At 41.5% G+C, this 20732-nt stretch overlaps 1 protein-coding gene across 1 annotated transcript; it reads right to left on the bottom strand.

Moving 5' to 3' along the window:
• Positions 1-66: 66 nt before the first annotated feature.
• Positions 67-17174, bottom strand: LOC118114320 (dynein axonemal heavy chain 11). Its single transcript, XM_047340846.1, is given in 44 exon segments — positions 67-120; positions 244-405; positions 1178-1320; positions 1432-1555; positions 1946-2108; positions 2344-2537; positions 2643-2804; positions 2885-3124; positions 3718-3820; positions 3956-4121; positions 4371-4575; positions 5170-5343; positions 5857-5988; positions 6088-6238; positions 6404-6552; positions 6827-6954; positions 7105-7237; positions 7346-7699; positions 7786-7878; positions 8087-8225; positions 8307-8423; positions 8505-8650; positions 8770-8926; positions 9025-9185; positions 9552-9683; positions 10256-10489; positions 10586-10738; positions 10849-10975; positions 11078-11148; positions 11233-11457; positions 11928-12050; positions 12670-12792; positions 12876-13034; positions 13163-13246; positions 13458-13616; positions 13706-13792; positions 13904-14020; positions 14139-14361; positions 14437-14606; positions 14706-14960; positions 15186-15518; positions 15903-16298; positions 16383-16487; positions 16998-17174. Coding segments are annotated over 44 exon segments (7203 nt in total).
• Between the last annotated feature and the right edge of the window lie 3558 nt (positions 17175-20732).

The following is a 20732-nucleotide window of genomic DNA, read 5'->3' as shown; positions in this document are numbered from 1 at the left end:
GAACTAATGATGAGGGATCTATGGAAAAGTTAATCCAGCTGCACTGTAGTAATTAAAAGGTGTTCATTAACATCTAACTATGTCTGGAGTACGCTGGTACATGGCAAACCGAGGGAAATGCTGTAAATCACACCCACAGATACATCTATGACAGTTAATACACGTGTGGTGGGAAACACTGAGCCAAAAATTATAATTTTATTCAGAAATGGTGACATATAGTAGTAAATTGAGAGGCCTGACCTCAATGCCTCCAATCTCTTGGATGAACCTGTGGCTGACCGACTGCAGAGCATCAGTGGTCCAAGGGTGGAACCAGTCGATGGTGGTGCATTGGACGAGGGCCGGGAACCGACGGGCTCTAACACGGAGGACATTGCCGACAGGGGACAAACACAATACCACCTACAAACAAAGAGTCACAAAGAGTCACCATGATACACACAAATGAATCAACAAATGTGCACCCCCATCCCAAACAACAACAAAGATCCTTGATATCACAGATTCCTTCAAGAGGGGAACCCATAACTGACAGCCTTCTGTGGCCCCACTTCCATCCCACTGGCATGCGGACGAGCAGCCACATTCCCAGTTGGCTGGAGCAGACGGCGACGCTACAAGGCCGTAGTGCAAAGATTAGCTAGACAGCATGTGTGTGTGTTTGCTTGTTAGACATATGTAATAATATTAAATAGCAGCTGTGCTTTTAATTTTCTCTCTCAAACATGTTAGTGTGTGTATCGGATTTTCTCATTCATTTCTTGCTGTGACTGTCGGCTGTGATGGAACATCAAAGATGTCCTCCTTAGTATAGCAGCTGTTTTTATAGAATCTTTCTCAGCTGCTAATTTCTAACCTTGTCTAATGTTTCTCAGCCATAATGAAAAAAATCGGTTTTCTCAATCTCTTTAAGAAACAAAAATTCTACCGCTTTTTTCTTAAAAAACAATTCAAAGTCCATTTTCACAGTCTCAAACTGAGACATTTTAGCTTCCCTTCCAAAACTGAGAATATTAAAAGAAAAAATAAGATTATGACACAACGCAGGTCACCTAGGAATGATCACAGAATAGTTATTGCAGATAATTGAACGACTTATAAAGACAAATATTTGTAGATTCAGACTGATAAAGTAGATAATAAAAGATAGTGGAGGAAATTTGGAATACGAGACCTTGAGCTGTAGTCGGACCCGATCAGTAAAGAACCTCCAGCAGTTCTCTCTGTTGTCCAGCAGTCCGAGGGCTCGGACCTCAGCTCTCACACCCGACACAATACTTTCAATCTCCTCCTCGCTGAAGAGCTCAGGGATTTCTCCTGAAAGGAAAAATGTATTAATAATCACAAACTAACAAGCTGAAGAAGCCAGTGGTCCCTCAGGCTACACAGCTGAATAACAGCACAACTGTGGTGGAGTTAGTCTCTGACCTGAGGCCAGTAAGTCATTAATGATGACCAGGAACCGCTCATCAGGTATCTGTGCATCCGTCAGGAGTAAAGCCACACGCTGGTTCTTCACTCCGGTCTTCAGGAACAAACCGGCCAGATCCATCTACAGAAAACCACAAAGGACATGAATCTGTGCTGTTTCCACTACAGAGTTTCAAATTGTCCAATAACAATCAGTGAGAAAGCACAACTCCCATGATAACGCCTTGATAATAGACTATTAAATGATTAAATTGACTAACTTGATTCATCAATGAGATATTGAAATATTACTCAGTGGCTTTTAATAGTATCTGACAATTATTCCCTGCATCAGTGGAGAAGCAGAACAAAACTGAATTTCATCAATATACTGAATTCAGTCGGGGAGAAAAATGATGAAAGAGAAAATATGTGTATATTTGCATATCAATATAAATTATGCATTTTCCTAAAAGCATATTTAATTAAATTAAACATGGAATTGATGTTCTGTTCATGACATCAATATTACCTTGAGGTGCTGGATGCCATAACCTTTACTGAGAGTGATTTGGAAGACGTCCACAGAGGACATGTAGGCAGCCAGACGAGTCAAGCTCTGCTTCCCACTGCCCCCGACCCCGACCAGTAAGCCGTGACCCCTCGGAGACTCCAGGATGCGACTGATGCGACAGCTGGTAACAACACAATCAATGTGATCCCACTACATACATGTTGCTCTGCGAATATTAAAATCTACACTGAACAGCTCTGAAAATAGTGATATGATTTATCCACAACAATACTGACAATCTTTTCAAATATATTGCTATAACTCATATGATATTCCCTCCTTTCTTAAAGAAATTTAGGTTTCTGTGATCATTATAATGTAATTGTTATGATAATATTTGAACCATCTATACTTACACATGCTGCATTGCATCTTCAAAAAGCACCAGATTCATTGCTGCATTGAGCTCATTGTAGTTCTCCAGTGCATCAGTGAGGACGGTCCTGAGCACAGACCAGTCTGCTACACGAGCATAAGAGGCTTCCTCACTCATCTGGAAGAAGTGGCAATACAGGAGAGGCTCCTTTGTCACCGTTCTGTCCTCCAGTCCCTGCACAAGCATAACCAATCATTACAACCTTTCAGTCAGTGTTATCTGAAGGTTAAGAACAGCAATTCATATAGTGAAGACTGTTTATCAAAATCTGTGGTTTGCCTCAAAGCATTCATGCACAGTCTCCATCTGGAGCTTCCTGAAGAGCTGCAGGTCTTTGTCATCTACCAGTCTGTCCGAGTACACTCTGCAGGACTCGTGAAGCCACAGCCGAGCCAGGTCAGTGCTGTCTCTCACACATTCAGGTCCAGCGAAGAGAATTCCCTGAACAACACAGGTATTACAATTAATATTTCATATTTCATTCAAAAGTCCAATTGCAGAACTTGCCTACTATCAACTACCTGAAAGACATTGGACAACTCTCGTAGATTAAATGTGTAGTGAAATTTGATCGCTGTGGGCAGAAAGCCGTGAACCATCCTGTGATGAAGAGTTATGGCAGCTTGGACCACAGTCGGGGCGCTCTTCTGAACCAGCGGACTGAAAAGCTGCTGGTTCAGGTGGCTGCAGAGGATCTGACTGAAGATGGACATCTGAGTTTCAGCTGAAGGAAAGTTCACTGCAAACACTGAGAAATGTCTCTGTAGAGAGGACATGAACAACCACATTTCAGAAAATGTACAACAGTGAACAATTTTTATTATTACAAGACACTAGTTTGAGGTTGACCCCAAAAACTTCTACTACACCATTGACTGGAATTTAAAATCAGAACTAATTGTGCAGAAATGTGTTTTTAAACTACACACTACAGGCTTGTTTTTGTAAAAGTAGCATTAGTTGCTACATCATTCATGTACAGCATCATCATGCCGGCACTTGAGTATAAATTATTGTTTTAAAATCTGTTGCATGATTTATTTATACTCCAAACCACACAGGAGATTTAAGATAAGTTTTCCTTGTGACATTGTTACAGCTGAAAATTCTTCTTCTTCATACCTTTTCTTTGTAAACAAATGAGAAGACTGGGGACTTTCCGCAGAAGAAGACTGAACTGTGCTTCAGGAAAACGTTGGATAACCTTTCCACTAATTCACACATACATTCATTTCCATTTATCTTAAGTTAAATTATACTTCAAACTCTTTAAAAGTTGCTGGGATTTTTGCATTGGAAAATATATGATCACGGCACAATTCATCTTCATCTCCAGTTATTTTGGAAAACACACCTGTAGTCTGGGGTTGATTTTGAAGCTCCCAGCAGTTGGATTCATACAGGCAACATACTGGGTGTTGTGTATTTCTTTTAGGGTCAGTTTTTGTCTGTCATACCTACATGAAATGGAAGAAGGCTTGATTTAATAAACAAAACACACTGTAGCTTGGTAAAATATTTGATGCTGTGGCAGTAGACACAGAAACACAAATGAAAGCTGGTAGCCTACTATGAGTGAGGGACATTCTCACCAGTGCCCATAATCCAGATGTTGTCGTATAAGTGTATGAGGCTGCACTGTTCCATAACCGTCAACAGCTGGCATGTTCATGTCATCTATAAAGTATATCAGCCTTCGGTTCCCTACAGGCGAGTAGCTTCTACCTGCTCTTTTCTCTAACTGTTGCTCCAAGATCCCTACGAGAGAAAGAAACAGTGAAACAACAACAAAAGAACATAAACTAAACTACTATCCTAACACATATAATATAGTAAAGATATCTGGTTAAGTAAAAAAAAACGTTTGGAAATGCAGAAATCTCGTATTACTAAGGTAATAATTGTATTAGTACTAAGTTTTCTCTCCTTCCACCATTTTTCACTCTGCAAATTACCAGCAGATGGTGCTGCAGTTTACCAGATGTTCTACCACGATCCCTCACTCACCCTGCAGCATGAGGGAGGTTGTGTAGTAGTTAAAAGGCACTTTTGTGGTCATGTAATTCTCGGGCAGACAGTCTAACTTGTTCCTGACAACTGCAGTCTTCCCCACTCCTGCACTCCCCACGAGCATCAGAGGCTGTCTCCTCTCCAGCAACAAGTCCATGAAGTAGCGGAGACGCACAGTCTCTGCTGTGTGCACCAGAACAGCCTGCAATCATAGAAACAGCAGGAAGACACAGAGCAGAAACATACATGGTTATTATGGCTTTCTTTGAGTGTGATTTATTGACAGACATGTGTTCAGTGAATTGCATGTGATTTATAATTTCTTGTATTTCCCAAGTAGACCACAACTATTCTGTCATAATAGCATCATTTGCTCAGAACAAAACCCCACTAATTATGGCCCAGCAAGAGCCTTTGGAGCATTCACAGCTGTACGCAGGAGCATAAAGAAAGACAATAGAGCGTGGGTGATAGCGCGAGCCTTGTTGCTCATGCCTTCACCCCCACACAGTCTGGTATGGGGTGTAGTGGATGGTAATCAGACACAGTGGCAAGCCTATCATCCATTTTAGCACCCCTGCCATAACCTCATGACGTGACTTCACCCTCTCTTATTATGTTCACTGAGGCACACAGTAGGACTGTATTGTTCATTTTTGCTTATTGTTTTGCTTCTTATAGAAGGTTGCTTCTTGTGGACGTGTACGTGATTATTTGTCAAACTGATTTGAAAAGTTTCAGGAGTTACTTGAAGGGTGTAACTCACTCACATCGATCGTAGTGTGTGTGTTCTTACCTGTAATGGCGTACAAGTTTCCATTTCAAACGGCGGCACAGTATCACTCCAGGGTAGGAAGCGTCTGGTCTGAGGGTCAAGGTAGTAGTCAAACACCGTCCCTTGTGCCGGCAGCTTCACCGTCTTCATTTCTTTGGTCCACCACTGACTGAACTCGACCCGATAATCACAGAGCTGGACAAAACCATCCAAGATATAAAATCATGCAGTAATTCCTATTATTGCAATGGCGATGAACAACCCCACTATTAGTCCAAATGACTGACAGTTAAGTATATATTATTCATGGTCATTTGACATTCTTGATTTGCCTCCCAACAAAAGGCACTGTGTCGCACTGCCCGCTATATTTATACCTTTGAGACAAAACAAGGACTAAGTGGAGTTATAACTAAGTTGAGTAGTGCCCAGTTACTTTTTTTCTCTGGAAAATGCATAATTTCTGTTGAGCGACCATTTGGGTTATATAAAATAAAAATATAAAGAGTAAGTTTTATTACTCTCATTTACACATAAACACTTGAGTGGCTCTTTTAGTTGCTGTATAGTGAGTAAGTTCATATGTCAAAGAAAATACGATTTTAAGTCTTCTACTAGACTGTTATTTCAAATTACACAGTCATCCGCCAAGGCCCACTAGATCTCATTATTCTGATCTGCACCAAATTACACACTCGTACACTATACCTGATCTTGATACATGGCCCCACCAAAAGCCCAGATGCAGGCAAAGGTGAAGTAGGTCTCATAGAGCTCACGTGGAGAGTCCGATGGAATATTCTCTGGTGTTAGAAGGCAGTCAAGCAAAGCGCAGAGTGTCTAAAGAAGAAGAACATTTTTATTTTAGATGGATTTTCGGACTAAATACGGATACAAAAGAGGAAATAAATCCACTGTGGATGGTTGTGTGTTGTGTACCTGAACCATAGAGTTCTCTGGGATGGGAGTGATGGTCTTAAATGTGTTTCTCATTTTGTCTAGACAACGAGGAACGTATTTCTCAAAGAGAATGGTGAGGTGGGCTCTTTCTGTCTGCCGTTCTCTTTGGTCGATCCAGCTGGCAACATACCTGAGCAACAATCCAAGGAATCATTTTAAACTGCTGGGATGATCTGATCACAATCAGACTTTTAAGTAGAACAGAATAACACAAATATATAAACAGCATGATACAGAAGATAACATAAAAAGCAGAACCAATTTTTTTTGGGATAATATGTGAATAGAAACTCACGGATTCCAGCCCAGGTCCTGCTGGTTCACATAAAGGATTCCTGCTCTGGACACAGTGGCAGGAGTGGCTGTTCTTAGGTGACTGATTTCAAACACCAGTCGCATGGAAGTGGTTAGTGGCACACGTTCATTACTGGCCAGAGTCAGGACCTGGAAAAAATTGTTATGAAACGGTTATTTCCAAATATCATAACATTTAAACGGTGAATACGATGGACAAGGACTCTACCCAGACGATAAGCTAAACGGTAAAAGGCACAAGATTACTGTGACATGATTCATTGCGCTGTAAAAAATACCTCCAAGTACTCACACTCCAGGAAGTGATTGTTGAAGGAGGGGTAAAGAAACATCTTTTTCCCTCTATACCACCTTAGTTGCTATGTGTTGTAGAATAGTGTATGAGTGAACAGAGGGGAGGTACCTTGTTGTCATCCATCACCGTGTTGAGTGATTCAATCCACATCGGATCAATGTCTCCATCCAACACAATCCACTTAGGTCCTCGGTGGGAGATGTTGGCCTGCTCTCGCATCAGTGATGAAAGCAAACCTTACGCAGAGATTGACGGATGTAAACCACAACTGAGATTGCAGTGTATAAGCACTTTTTTACACCCAGTATGATTTAGAGCAGTTTCTTGTCTTCTAATTTTTTTTTTTATAATTTAGTTTTTTTTAATTTAAAACCAGCTCTTCTTACCATCTTTCCACTCTCGGGTTGCAGGATGGATGAAGCCAAACAATTCATCTCTGTCGACTGCCTTTGGATTGAGGTCATTCCAAACAGGCCTCCTCTTCAAGTTTACATTGGTTTTATGGAGAACTCTCAATATCTGTTAAAATGAACATACACCTGATATTTGACATCTGCCTCACAAAATTAAATTGAGCATTTGCTTTCTAAACAAACTGATGATTACAAATTATGAAAACATTCCAACCTGGCTTTTCCCAGTCCCTGCATTTCCAATAACAAAGACAGAATGACGCACGGACATGAGTTCCTCCAACTGCACCACCTGATTCAAAGTAGTTGTTTATGAAAAGATTTTTTTTTGAAGAAGTATTTTTTGCAAGTTATACAAAGCATACTGACAAACCTTAAGGATGAAAGGTTCCTCGGGCTGAAGTCGGAGCTCCAGTGTGGTTTTCCGGATTGCCTTTTCAAATTCGCAGCTCCTCTCTCTCTCCACCTCTAGGCCCGGGAACAGGTCTCCCAGCAGTCCCAAGAAGATGGTCACATCCTCAGTCACAATTTTAGGCAGGTTGAAGTCCCTCAGAGCACGCATCAGCACCTGTAAAGTAAATTTGCACATATAGTTTGTATAAAACAAAGCTTCTTCATCTTGCAGCTGTGATGTGACTGACACAAATAAGTCACCTGGTCCTCTGGTCTTGTCTTGTCTCTTCTTCTCAGTGTCCCTGCCACAAGCAGGACAGACTTGACAGCGCGCAAACCCCAATCATAGTGGTCCTAATAGACAAGTGAGGAAGGAGAGGGAAGATGTCTACTCCAGTGTTTATGCTTACCATAAATCATGTCATACAAAGCACTGAGAGTTATTGAATGGTTTCATGCATCATTGAGCTGCTGAGGTGTAGCTGAAAAGATTTATCGTTGATGATGTCTTCTAAGCCAACATTATGAAATGTAACAGTGCTACTGAGTGCTTTTCTCCTACCTGCTTGGAGAGCAGTTCTTTGCAGAGAGTATACAGACTGATAAACTTCCTGGCTAGAAGCTTAGCACCTCGGAAGCCCTCTGCCACCAACATTATCTCACAAATAAGCTCAGTGTCGGGCACCACCATGGCACAGGGTCTAGGACAGATAGAGCAGACGGTTATCTTCATGTTGAAGGTACATGAGGTGTGTAAAGTAACTTACTCCCTTCATTCCCACCTGAAAAGAGCCTTGAGGTTCTCAGGTAGCTCTGTCCTTCCTGCATACCCAGGGTTCATCGTGATAAAAATCCCCACAGAGGGCTTTAAGTCAATTTCCTTATCAAGGAAAAGGAACCTGTGAAATTTCACAGTGTGTTAATGCATTTTTAACTGTTACAACATTTAAGGTTTCAAGTATTGAGCTTTGATTTCCCACCTTTTCTTTTTAGAGCGAATGGCGTCCTGTATTGTTTTGACTTGCACTGCTACAACTGACAGGACATCCACAGCGATACGATTGAACTCATCAAAGCAGCCCCATGCTCCAGTCTGAGCCAGACCCTTGTAGATATTTCCGATTGACTGAAAACAAACAAAAATTTTATTTTGCATCAAAACATACATGTTCACTGAAAAATTGAATCAGGTGCTGAACTGTGTGGGAAATAATAACAGTATGAACAGTCTGTGGAATGTCACACCTTGTAGTCCATTTGTTCAGAACAGTTGAAGATGTACACCATGATGCCCATGGCTCTGCCGAGATCCTTAGTGGTCTCAGTCTTCCCGGTTCCAGCAGGACCTGCTGGGGCTCCACTCATAGTCAGGTGGAGTGACTGAGTCAATGTAATGTAGCAGCTAAACCACAGAGGAATACAAGTGCTGGTTAGCAAGGCTGAATTTAGCCAAGGTGAAATATTTCATGCATACACTGAACGGATAAATAGCAGCAATACCGGTCTGTGAGTGGAGTGATGACTAGACGTGGAGTGTTTCCGAGGTACTCATAAGAGTAAAGGAACTGAGCATCACAGATGTTAACAAAGCAGTGGCGCTGCTGCTCATTCCAGCAATGTCGGAGCTGGGAAAGCCACTGGAAGGCTTGTGAGGTGGTGATCTGTGAACACAGAACGCAGTGAGAAGAGCGATGGTAATAACGAGTGAAAATTGTTTTAGTCTAAGACTATAGTTTGTGTATTCATTTCATTGTGATGTAAGCTGTGTAAATTAGGACATTTATTGTTCATATTAAGGTGTAATATTATTATTATGTTGTTTTTCTTGTTTGTTTATCACTTTCCTAGTTCACCCCCCCCCCCCAATTTCTCAGAGAATAATTTGTGTATCTTGATGAAATGAAAGTAAAAAAGTTAAAAAAAACATTGAATTCATGCTATACACTTATTGAGCGGCATCTTTTCATAATTCCCAAATTCAATCAGTCGCACTAAAATGAAACACAGATTATGGCAGTTGTGTTAACCTTTTGCGCGATGAGGCTTGTAACAACGTCTCTAGCATGGACGTCAATGGTGCATATAGTCATGATCTTCTGCCTGTCGCCCGGGCTCAGCTCTCCCAGTAGCATGCTGATCAGTGAGTTCAGTTGAGAAATCTGCGGTGGGGAAGAACAACAGCTTTAGAGCAATGCTGTGGAAATAGACAGGGGTTAGTTAAGAGAAGAGAGCTAATCTGAAAATCACACATAAAACCGGATTGGCAACGGTCAAATCGGTTCAAATTCCTTGTATCATTTGTATTGTTAATCAGTCAAAGCTGTTAAAATTTCAATCTATGCAGAACAACCTACATTCACTATATGATCATGGACCTTGTAGACTGATGTGACAGACACGGCGGTGGACACTAATCAAAGACTGGGACTAAAACATCACTGGATGTCTTGTATTTGTCACTGGTCGTGTATAACAGCAGATCCAATCAGTGCAGTACAGTCGCTTGAAGGGTGAGAGAGATTATTCAAACAGCAGCCAAGGACATGCTAACCTAAAGGGTGCTGATGAAACTGACAAGAATGATAATACCACTCTGAGGCTCCACAAACCCGGCTCAGGTCATATATGTGTATATACGGTATATTGGTAGTGTGTGTGTGTGTGTGTGTGTGCGTGCGTGCGTGCGTGCGTGCATGCGTGTGTGCGTGCGTGTTAAACATGAAATACATACCTGCTTCTTGTTGTAGTCTTTTAGTGCAGATTCATAACCTTCCTCCAGTCTTTTAAACACAAGCTCCATATCGTTGCTCCACCAGATCTGAGATCCAGTCAGAGCCACTTGGGCGGGGAGGTCGAGAATCCACTGCTCTCTGGGCTTGTCCTCGTACGTTGACACAGCCTCAGATAGGTGACCCCTGACGCACTCCTTCATAGACTCTTCAAGACAAGCCAGCCATGCCTCCACCTAACAAAAAAGTATTTCAACCGTTAGTTAAGTTATTATTGTAAAAGTCATTAGATCATTTAAACTATTGGATTCTGAATGTATGTAGTGTCTTACTGGGCCATTACAGCAGCATTCAATCTGGAACGGGACATGTTCCCTCTCTTTGCTGTACATGCCCACCGCAAGTTTAGGATTGTCCACCGGTTCATTTTCTGCAAACTCCAGATCTGACAAGTTGGCAAACAGTTTTGAGAGGTGGACAGTTACCTGCAAGACACAAAAATGCCATTTCATTTCCCATGAGAAATAGTAAGCCGAACAACAGTGACTTTAATATAGTAAAAATAAAAATGAATGCATCTTCTCCTTCTGTGTACCTGTTTAGGGCGACTCCCTTTAGAAAGGATGTCCAACAAATCCGCAGATGAAATGAAGTAGAATCGTGGAAACGCAAGTCTCTTTGTCTCCAGGTATTCAGCAAGAGCTTTTTCACACAGAGCCAGCCTGTTGGGAAAAGGTTACCACCCCAGAGATCAAAAACCTTTCAACTGAAAACAGAGTAATGAAAGGAATCTAAGCATCAACCTTTTTTGTAGATCTTCTAACTTCTCAAAGAGATGAGGTTTGTTGGTGGCCTCGATGACATTTCTGGTCTTGGCACTGTCCAACATTAGTTCCTGAAAGACCCCCAAAACCTCATGTTTACAATCATGAGAATAACAGACTTAGAAATACTGCACAACTGACATGTAAGTCCATACCTTGAATTCTCCATCTATAGCTTGGAACCTGTGTGCGTCCGCAGGCAGCTGTTGGCAGATGTCATCACAGCCTTTAAAGATGCTTTCCAGGTAGGCCCATGTCCTTTGCACCTCCATCCAGACCAACAGCACAGAGTCAGCCACAGTCAGCTGCTTCTGTAGATCCAGCACCTGGATCAGGAAGTGATCTATGTGTTTGCTCTGAGAGACGCCCTGGAGCTGAACCTTGAGGGTGAGAACATGGAGACATCAGCTTAGCTTATCTGAAAGGATTTGTTTTAATGTAAAACTCAAATATACCAAAGAGAAAGTCTTCACTTTATACCAGACATCATAACATGTGTCAGACACATTCACCCTCATCTGCATGCCATACAATAAAAAGTGGGGGAGGAAGGGACTCTTTTTAAACAAAGATGGAGGCACTGAAGTGGCAAGACTTCTAATTGCTGGCTATAACCCCCCCAATACATCTGGTGTACATGTACAAAGACTGCCACAGCCAAACAATGCCCTGTGTCCTAAAGAAGCTATAAATCAAAGGACTCAATAGGGACCTCTCTACCCACAGCTGTGCTGTTAGACAGTCAATGGGGCGCCCCTTTCTGCACTCTCATCTCTATTCAGTCCTTAACTATCAGTGCCGCTCACAGACAAGTCATTCTGAGATCGAGTTCAGTAACTTAGATATTTACCTGATGATCCTCAAGAGCTTCGATAAGATCCTCATCACATTTAAGAAGTGGCACAGAGGTCTGGTAATGATCTTCATATGAAAGCTCCATCGACGCCCACGTTTCTCTGATTTCTGTTACAACCTGAAATGCAAACAATGGACAGCCTAATGATAACTGTGTTCAAAAATAGAACTTGCCTTATTTACAACAATATTTGGAGTGTAGGAGTAATTCCTGAACCTACTTTCCAGTTTATATGAAAGAATATTCATGATGTTGAGCAATGTTTGTTTATTTGTTTAACACATTGCTCTTCAGTCAAAACATAGGAAGATGTTTATCATAATAAAATGGCTAACAAGTTTGCTTGGTAGTTACATAGTGACAATTGTTCCTGTGTCCATACTTCACAACAACCTTTTAAAGTTGGGTTGTAAATTGACCACAGTTCACCAGAAATGCAGAGCATGTTACATTTGATGATTTGTCATTATGAATTAAACAATAGCAATCTGCCATCATCCAAGCTCACCTGGCTCTTAAAGGGATGGGAGATGGCTAGCTGATTGGTTTATTGAATGCAAACGCAAAAATATATGATCAATTAATTAAGACACGAGAACATGTTGTTTTTCACTGCCTTTAAACTACCAAAATGCATTTGAATAAGCTTTAAACCTTGACACTTGGATCATTACAATAGAGCTCTTGATGTGTTTGGCCATGCTCTAATTACAAATAAATATAAATAAAGAAGAACCTTCTCTATGGTCATTTCTTTCACCGCCTTATCCACTATGTTGCGAACTTCGTCTTCGAACAAATGGAGCTTCAGGGCCAAGAGGTCGTCCAAGGTGGTGCTGTCGGTAACAGTGATGTCCATCTATTAGAGAATTAGATATTAACGGTCAGAATGAAAAGTTCTCTCATGTAAGAATCATGTACATGTACCTCTACTGCGTGTACCTGTGTGGTTCTAACAAGCTGCGCCCAGTGACGCTCTCGTATGGCCATGTTCTGAAGATGACTCACGGCCCGCAGTGACGTCAACAGGTTCTTTACATAAAGGTCCAACCCAGAATACACATCCCACACACGGGCCTCCTTGTCAAGCTTCCGCATGTCCTACACAAACAGAAGGTAGGTGAACATAATTAGTTAGTAGGGGCATCTGTTACAAACAGCAATGGTGCATGACAGCAAGACAGCAGGAGAGATGTGCTGGTGTGATGTAGCACTGTTGGTGACCTCACCTTGGCAAACCTCCCCAACTCTGCATCCATCTGGTCCACGTTTATCTGCCTCCATTTGGTCATTGTCCAGTTTTTCACACTGCTCTGTTTAGATAAAGGCGCATGACGAGGAGTCAATGGGCTTGATGGGGACATTTAGAGTCTTCACGGTAAAAGGATCAATGACCAGCCTCCACAAGGACAGGCTGGTCAAATTGTTTTTTGGGGGGGGTGACATGGTAAGTTGAAGAGGCTGCGTTCACATTTCCTCAAGATGAGCAATATTGAAGTGAAAAATGCCCAATCAGCAACTTACCTGCACAAATACAACAATGTCCCACAGTTCTTTGAGGACGGTGATCTCTTTTCTGCAGAGCTTGATGTCTCTGTACTCAGGAATGGTAACATCAAACAGATTGGTGGACTCCTGAAGTTCAGCTACTTCTTTCTCCATGCTTTGAATGGCTTTTTCCGACTAGGAAACAACATGTGACATCTGTTATCCATACTGACGAATACTGTGTTATTTTGAATGCTATAATCAAACGACGGCTGAACTCTTACTTTCTCCAGACTGACGTAGGGATGCAGTGCATTGTAAGTGAAGGGCGCACTTGCTCCGAACATCTCCCGGAATTTGGTTTGTTTCACCTGAAAAATAATGTCTTAAAACGTCTTCACGATGGCATATACAATACAATCGTTTAAAAGAGTGTATATATTTTTTTTCTGGAAAAAAAGCGCTTCTAAAAAGAGTTTCACCTCAAACGCCATGCATCGTCTCCGTAGCACCATCACCTCTGTATTCTGCATGGGTGCCACTTCATGTCTCACTTCTAAGGCCAGTTTTTTAGCTGCACACCATTTCTCAGGGAGTTCCTGAGGAGAGAATTGATTTAAGATATTCTGATTATTTGTCTCAGAATAAAGTAGCCCTCGTTCTCATATTATTTCAGTTAGTATTTAAGGAAAGAGTAGCATTAACCTAACTCCTTACCTCCATCTGAGAGTAGACCTGGTCTGTTATGGTCACTCCGTATCGTTCCAGGAGGATTATCGTGTCTCTAAGAGGCTCAAACATCTTGTCTGTGGCTGCTTGTCTGTCTCTCACTGCCAGCAGGTGACTCATAACTTCCGTCATGTTATGCTGGTCTCCTTTAGCTACAGGATGGTTCAGCCCTTCAACGGTGGCCCGGACAAACATCTGCAGCTCATCAAGACTGAGAGGGAAAGCATGTGTGAGAACGGCCCATGTTATAGCTCGACCTGTATTTCATAACCATGCAGAATTTTACCTGTTTGTCACATAAGTCAGGAGGTGCTCTTTGAAAAGCCAGCTCCACTTCATCACAACGTTAAGGACACTGACTTTGAAGAACTTGATGTCCACCCTAAACCATCCGTTGAAAACTCTGAAATCTTCCAGCTGGGATATTTCAGTATAGAGATCCTCAAAATAGTCAATCTGTAAAATTAAGATCACAACCGAGATTACATTTACAATCAATCTGTTATGCAAGGGGAAATGTGATTCATGATTTTTTTTTAAAGCCTTTTTTTCTACCTGCTCTTTGAAGTTATCAATCGTAGGGGGACTCTCCGGGAGAACCTCTGCTCTGTGAGCCTCCAGCTCCTCAGCTGTGAGTGCACGTCCATACAGGAGAAACTGGCTGAGGAACTCAGCCCTGTCATCTTGCCACAGATGAGTGTAGCAGTCAAACTTTTCCTGGTAATTTATGGCTTTCTTCAGAACGTTCTCCACTCGCTCCATTATTTCATGCCTCAGGTCTAACAAATCTAGCATGTCATCCATTACATCCTGTAAAAAGTTATATTACATAACAAATAACATCTGGAGTGTGTACTATTTGAAGAGGAATACACTTAAATCATGGAAGAAGGAGAATACTCTTTTTGATCAATACAGAATACTCTTTAGAACTTGTTTAAATTATTTATATTAATCATTTTTACTTGCCACCTTCCCTGGGAGGGTGATAAAATGTTAACACAGTGTAGAAAGGCTTTTAATATGCCAAAATACCTGGTAGGTCTCCGTGCTCAGGTGAGCAGCCACTCTGTTGACATTCACTGACGTCTTGAATATGTCTCCGACCAGTCCCTCTATCAGCTCATAGAGGCCGTCCCCTGCTTCTCGCTCCAGTGAGGGGAGGAAGACCAATCTTGAGCCACTCAGCATCAACTGAGACGCGAACAGAGGCGTCAGTTTTGGCCACGACTCCATGTTGTCCACAAAGAACTGAAGAGAGAGGCTGATGTAGCTGAAGAGCCCCTCCACCACCATCTCATCCACGTACTCCAGGTACGACTGCCACGCTTCTGAAGCAGGGTCAGCGCGGAAAAGAACCATGTTCTCCTGGGGAAACATTTTAATTTAAGTTTTTATGATTTTCAGAAGAAGTAAAGCATATTTATGGATTAGATCAGAAGCTAGTAGCATCAAAAACTGTAAACTGACTATATCCAAAATATATATATTTATCCACTTTAAATTTAACCAGAGAGATAGTTATATATTTTTATCATTTTGGAAAAGCAATTCGAAAGCCAAACACAAATAACAATTTTAAAATAAATTTTAAAAGTGCTGTAATCCAAAGAAGGGGAACTTCTCTGCGTAAGTCTTTAATGGCAATACTTCCGTGACTTGATTTTATTAACAGTGCAGCAACACAAGTATTGTATTGGAAGATCGATCACACAGAAGTGTGAATTTGATCATAAATTCAGTCATATGTACCTGCACCAGCTCGTGGATCGAATCTCCGTCCTTCTTCAAGCCGTTGTACTTCCTTTTGACCCGCTCTCCTCTGTCCTCCAACTGTATGAGTGAACCTCTCTTGTTGTCCTTCCTGTGAAACAGGACTTGTTTACTCCATCCTTTCATCAGTGACTGAATGGCTTCACAGTTCTCCTTTGCTCTGCTGACTCGACATACGAGGTCTTGGACCAGGTCTTTGGTGGTGCTGATGAAGCTCCCGCTGTCCAGATCCTGCCACGTCAGGTCAATCTCCGCTCTTGTCAACTGCAGGTCTACGGATTCCAGCTCAGAACGAACAAGAGGAAGTTCGACCTCGAGCACCGTCTGCTTGAGCTTGTTGTACCATTGTACCAACAGCTGCAGACTGCTCACATACTAGAAAGACATATTGTTTAACTCAAACATGTATACTGTACATGTGAGTAAATGGGGCCATGATGTAATTTGCTTGTTTCGTACCTTTGTTAACATGTCACGCTTATCGAAAACAGTCGTTGCAGCTGCAGGGATCTGGATCTTACTGAGACTCTGAATATATTTCACATCTTTCAAGACTTCCGTCAGCTGAGGAGTGAAAAGAAACAGTGATTAACTCAATGTATAATCACAGCAGGGTGGTGGTCAAATGGTTTGTTTCAGCTAAAATAAATCATTAGAGAATAAAGCAACTAAAATTAAATCAATAACAAACTAGAATGGCACTCAGGAGAGTGCATACCTCCGCCAAGGCTCAACAGTTCCCTTATGAAAACACATTGAAATCTTCAAGCACCAGATTTTATTTGGATCTGCACCAAATTGCAAACACTCATAGATATAAGTTCCCTAAATATGCCAGATTTTTAAAATAAAGATTCATGTAAAATTCCCTGGTTAATCTGGAACAACATCAAAAAAACTAAAATAAAAACAATTTTCCCAGTTTTAAGGGACTTTGAGCGCATGCAATCAGTGTGAAGGAACCTAACTTTGAAAAGACATCAGTCAAACAGTAAGTTGAATAATTATTCAGCATCTGAGAACCTATACACTGTGAGTGCTCTAAATAGTTTGCAGGGACATTGGAGCAGTTACCTTTGGATTGAAGTTGACTGAGACCAGGCCAGATGAGGCGTTTCTGGAGAGAAGAGGCTGGTTGAGGTTCATCAAGCAGGTCTGTTCTAAACCTTCACACCAGTCAGAGTAAAGGTCCTCCTCATAATGGTCCAGGAGACGCAACATCTCCATGTACATGTTGTTCTCCTTCACCATCTCCACGCCTCCTGCAGGCCTGGAGATGTAGAATAACTGTGAGACAAGTGTCATTTTAAAGCCTGACACAGTAATGATACTGTTGATACTTGTAATCATCCTGGCTGGCTCATGGCTCGTGATAATTAACTCAGTAGAACCAGTCAAATGTTTTACTAACATATCAAATAGCGATCTGATTTTTTCCCATGGTGTTTGAATACGTTCTCTGAGCATTTTTGCCCACTTCAAAGCATCGGATGTGTGAGCCATGTTCTTGGTCAGACCACTCTCCACCTGTAAACGAAAAAAGGATAGAAAATGAATACATTTTCTGCTTATGTGCCTTGAAGCTATATTGCTAACATCCAGGTTTAACATAGCCTACCTGATTGATCTGGGATTTAAACAGGCATTTACATTTCTCCAGCTCTTCTCTGAAATATTGCTGCAGCACGAGGAAGTTAGGGCTGAATATCTGTCTCACTTGTCTTCTCTCGAGGAAGGGTCCAATAACAGTGAGCAGCTTCAGGACAAAAGACAAAAAGATGTTGTTGTCCCACTTGGTAGCACTATCACTGGCTAGTCACTTGAGTATCTATGTCATTGGTATCACAGTGTTCCACTTGCTTACTTTGGAGGCTGATTCCAGTCCTGAACAATCCTTAAAAGCCAAACTCAGGAGGCTGGCAAGGTGGCATTCAAAGTCCACAATCCACTCTTTGAAATCCTTGTACTCGTTTTCAAAACCCTTATGACAAATTCAAGAAATCAACAGTATTGATACATTTGTGCATCATGAATCTGAGCAGAATTTGCATGATCAACAGTGTGCAATAGCTGTTTGTAATTAACAATATAAATGCCATCGAGAGACTATTTCACCTGAGAGTTTAAGTCGAGTGGGCTGTTTTCACTGTGCTTCAACATTTGGCAGCGGTTACAGAAGTCTTTATACATCTGAGCCACTTGCTCACTGTAGAGTTTCGCCTGAAGTCCACCAAATTCCAGCTTTTCCATCCTCTGAAAGTCCAGCGTGATTTCAAACAAGCCCTGCAAAGACAACCCTGCATTTGAAACCAAACCGCAGATACAGCCTCACTGTGACACGTGAATACAAAAACCTCCTCCCCACCTCCAGCTGTAGCATACGATCAAGGAACTGCTTGAATCGTGCAAAAATCATGGCAGATGGGAAATCCCAGGGTGCATGTTTCACATGGTTGGCCAACCTCTCCCTCTGGGTCTGGTAACTGTCTCTGAAACACCTGAAGACTAATATTACTCTCTTTACCATCTGCAGGCTTTCCAATGGGTCCTCTCTGAGTAGCAGATCTGCTGAGAGGTATGTGGACGCCTACAGGGTGGAAAAACATATATCAATTTGAATTCGTTAACATTCACAGCCCCTAACTGAAGCCAGAGTTATGGTGAAGGCGTAAATGGACACAATTTCATGCACTGTGTCTGTTGCAATAATTTCACATTTAAGTGCCATTTGGTATAATCCAAAATACCAGGAGTCTCAAATGAGGTTTCTTACCAGTTCAATAAGTAGATTGCAAAGTTCCTGCAGTAACACTACAATGCGTTTCGGCCTTCGATAGGACTGGCAGTTTGTCCAGATAAGGAAGAGAGTGTGAAACAGTGCAGGGATGGATTTGTTCAACTGGGGAAATCCTTCCTTTTCCAGCTGAGAGAGATGTGCATGTAGCGGCTGTAGATAGATGTTAATGTCCTGCGCTTCTTGTAGTGCTTTTGAATCAGGAAAAAAAAAAAATCAAACAGACATAATCAGACTTAATGAGTTCTGGTAATCACATTATCCTGAGCATCAGACATGTGACAGGCTGCAAACTACACTTTGACTTTGGGAAAGAGATCAGCTATTCTTACCATCAGACACATTTCCAACTAGAACCTTGATTGCTGGATGATAGCTGCTGTCCATCATCTCTAACACCTTTGCCATCTTTTGAACAATGGGGCTCTGGAGCTACAAGGAAAAGATCCAAACACTTTAACAAAGAGAAAAATGTCAGGGGATAAAAATAAATGACACAAGAACTTTAGTGAAGATAATGAGGAAAAGAGAGATGATACCTGATGATAAATATTCTGTATATTGTTCTCCCTGGATGCCCAAAACTTCAGCTCAACACTGGGCCCTGGATTACTGCCAGTTTTAAGTAGATCTGATGAATCCTCCTTTAAAACCTTCTGGATTAGATTGCTCCAGTTGATGACCTGGGTCTCTAACGTGTGGGCCACTGCTCGGTCATAGTTAAGCCTGAGTGTGAGAATACATGTTTGGAGTGTTGGTTAATACTATTTGTATCTACTAAGATCACAGCATATTAAACAAAAGCAAAATATGTATTTTTTTTTCTTACATTTTGATGGTGCTGTTTGAATTTTCCATCCAGTCTGTTGCAGTTGGGAGAGGGAGGACAGTTTTCCCCAAGACCTGTCCTCGTACAACTGATGTCGTACTGCACAGGCTCTCCACGTGTCGAATGATATCTTCAGACATCACAACTGGCCACTTCTGATGGTTATTTTTGTTCGACAGCAGTGGGACGCATACCTTGCAAAGAGAATGAATTCAAACCATGAACCATGAATTCGATACTGATACAAGCAACTGAAATACCTCTGGTATTGCCAAAAAACGCCAGGTCGGGCATAGAAAAGTATGCAGATCTATGTACCAATCTGATATCAATGTCTTTAAAGCATAGTTTCACCCAGATAAAATGGCAATTTTCAAAAATCACATCTTCTTTGTATGGTTTTAAGAGCAGCAAAGAAGAAGTGATTTCCAGTAGTGTAGCTTGAGACAGAGCTCCCTCAAATGTCTGCATTGGTCAATATTTCATGCTGGAAGATCCTGCCAGTAAAACTGAGATGTATACAGAATGCAAAACTTCAGTTTTGAGGGCTGGCAAAACATAAAAGGTATTTTGTTTATATTAACTGTGGCTGCATTTTAACAGATATCTAAAGGACATAATTGTTGTGTATTTCCATTTATGTATTTGTGTTCTTTTTCAGTTATGACTGTCAAACTAGATCATGAAAGAAGCTCTGAGGCTTCTCTGTGTGTATTTGTTATTCATAGGGTTTAACCTGAGACAGGACATACAGCAGTGATTGCTTCCATACAGGGTCAGTAGCATGCAGCTGGTAAAATGCAAATGTTTGTTTCTTTAATGCAACAGTATCAGATTATCAGGTTATATCCTTTTAGTGTTTTTAGGGCAGGTGCAATATTCAACTCACTTGTATTCTGCATTATTATTCTGGGTTTTACATGATATGTCCTTGTGTACTGTTTTCTGTTGTTTGTTGTAGTGTTGTTCTGCAGCTGCTGTAGCACTTTGGCCCAAGACACATTTCCCCATAGGGACAATAAAGTGTATTTGATTTGATAGGTACTCGGTATTGGCTAATACGCAAACCCCATATATGGGAATCGGTATAAGGAAGGGAAAATGGAAATCGGGAACATCTCCACTTACTGCACATGCAGTAAAATGTCTACATTATGGAGGTAGGTGTGTGATGGAGGGTGTAATA

Source organism: Hippoglossus stenolepis, chromosome 8 (genome assembly GCF_022539355.2).
Source record: "Hippoglossus stenolepis isolate QCI-W04-F060 chromosome 8, HSTE1.2, whole genome shotgun sequence".
NCBI lineage: Eukaryota > Metazoa > Chordata > Actinopteri > Pleuronectiformes > Pleuronectidae > Hippoglossus > Hippoglossus stenolepis.
The sequence above is the reverse complement of the archived record's forward strand: the minus strand, read 5'-3'. Positions and strand labels throughout refer to the sequence as shown.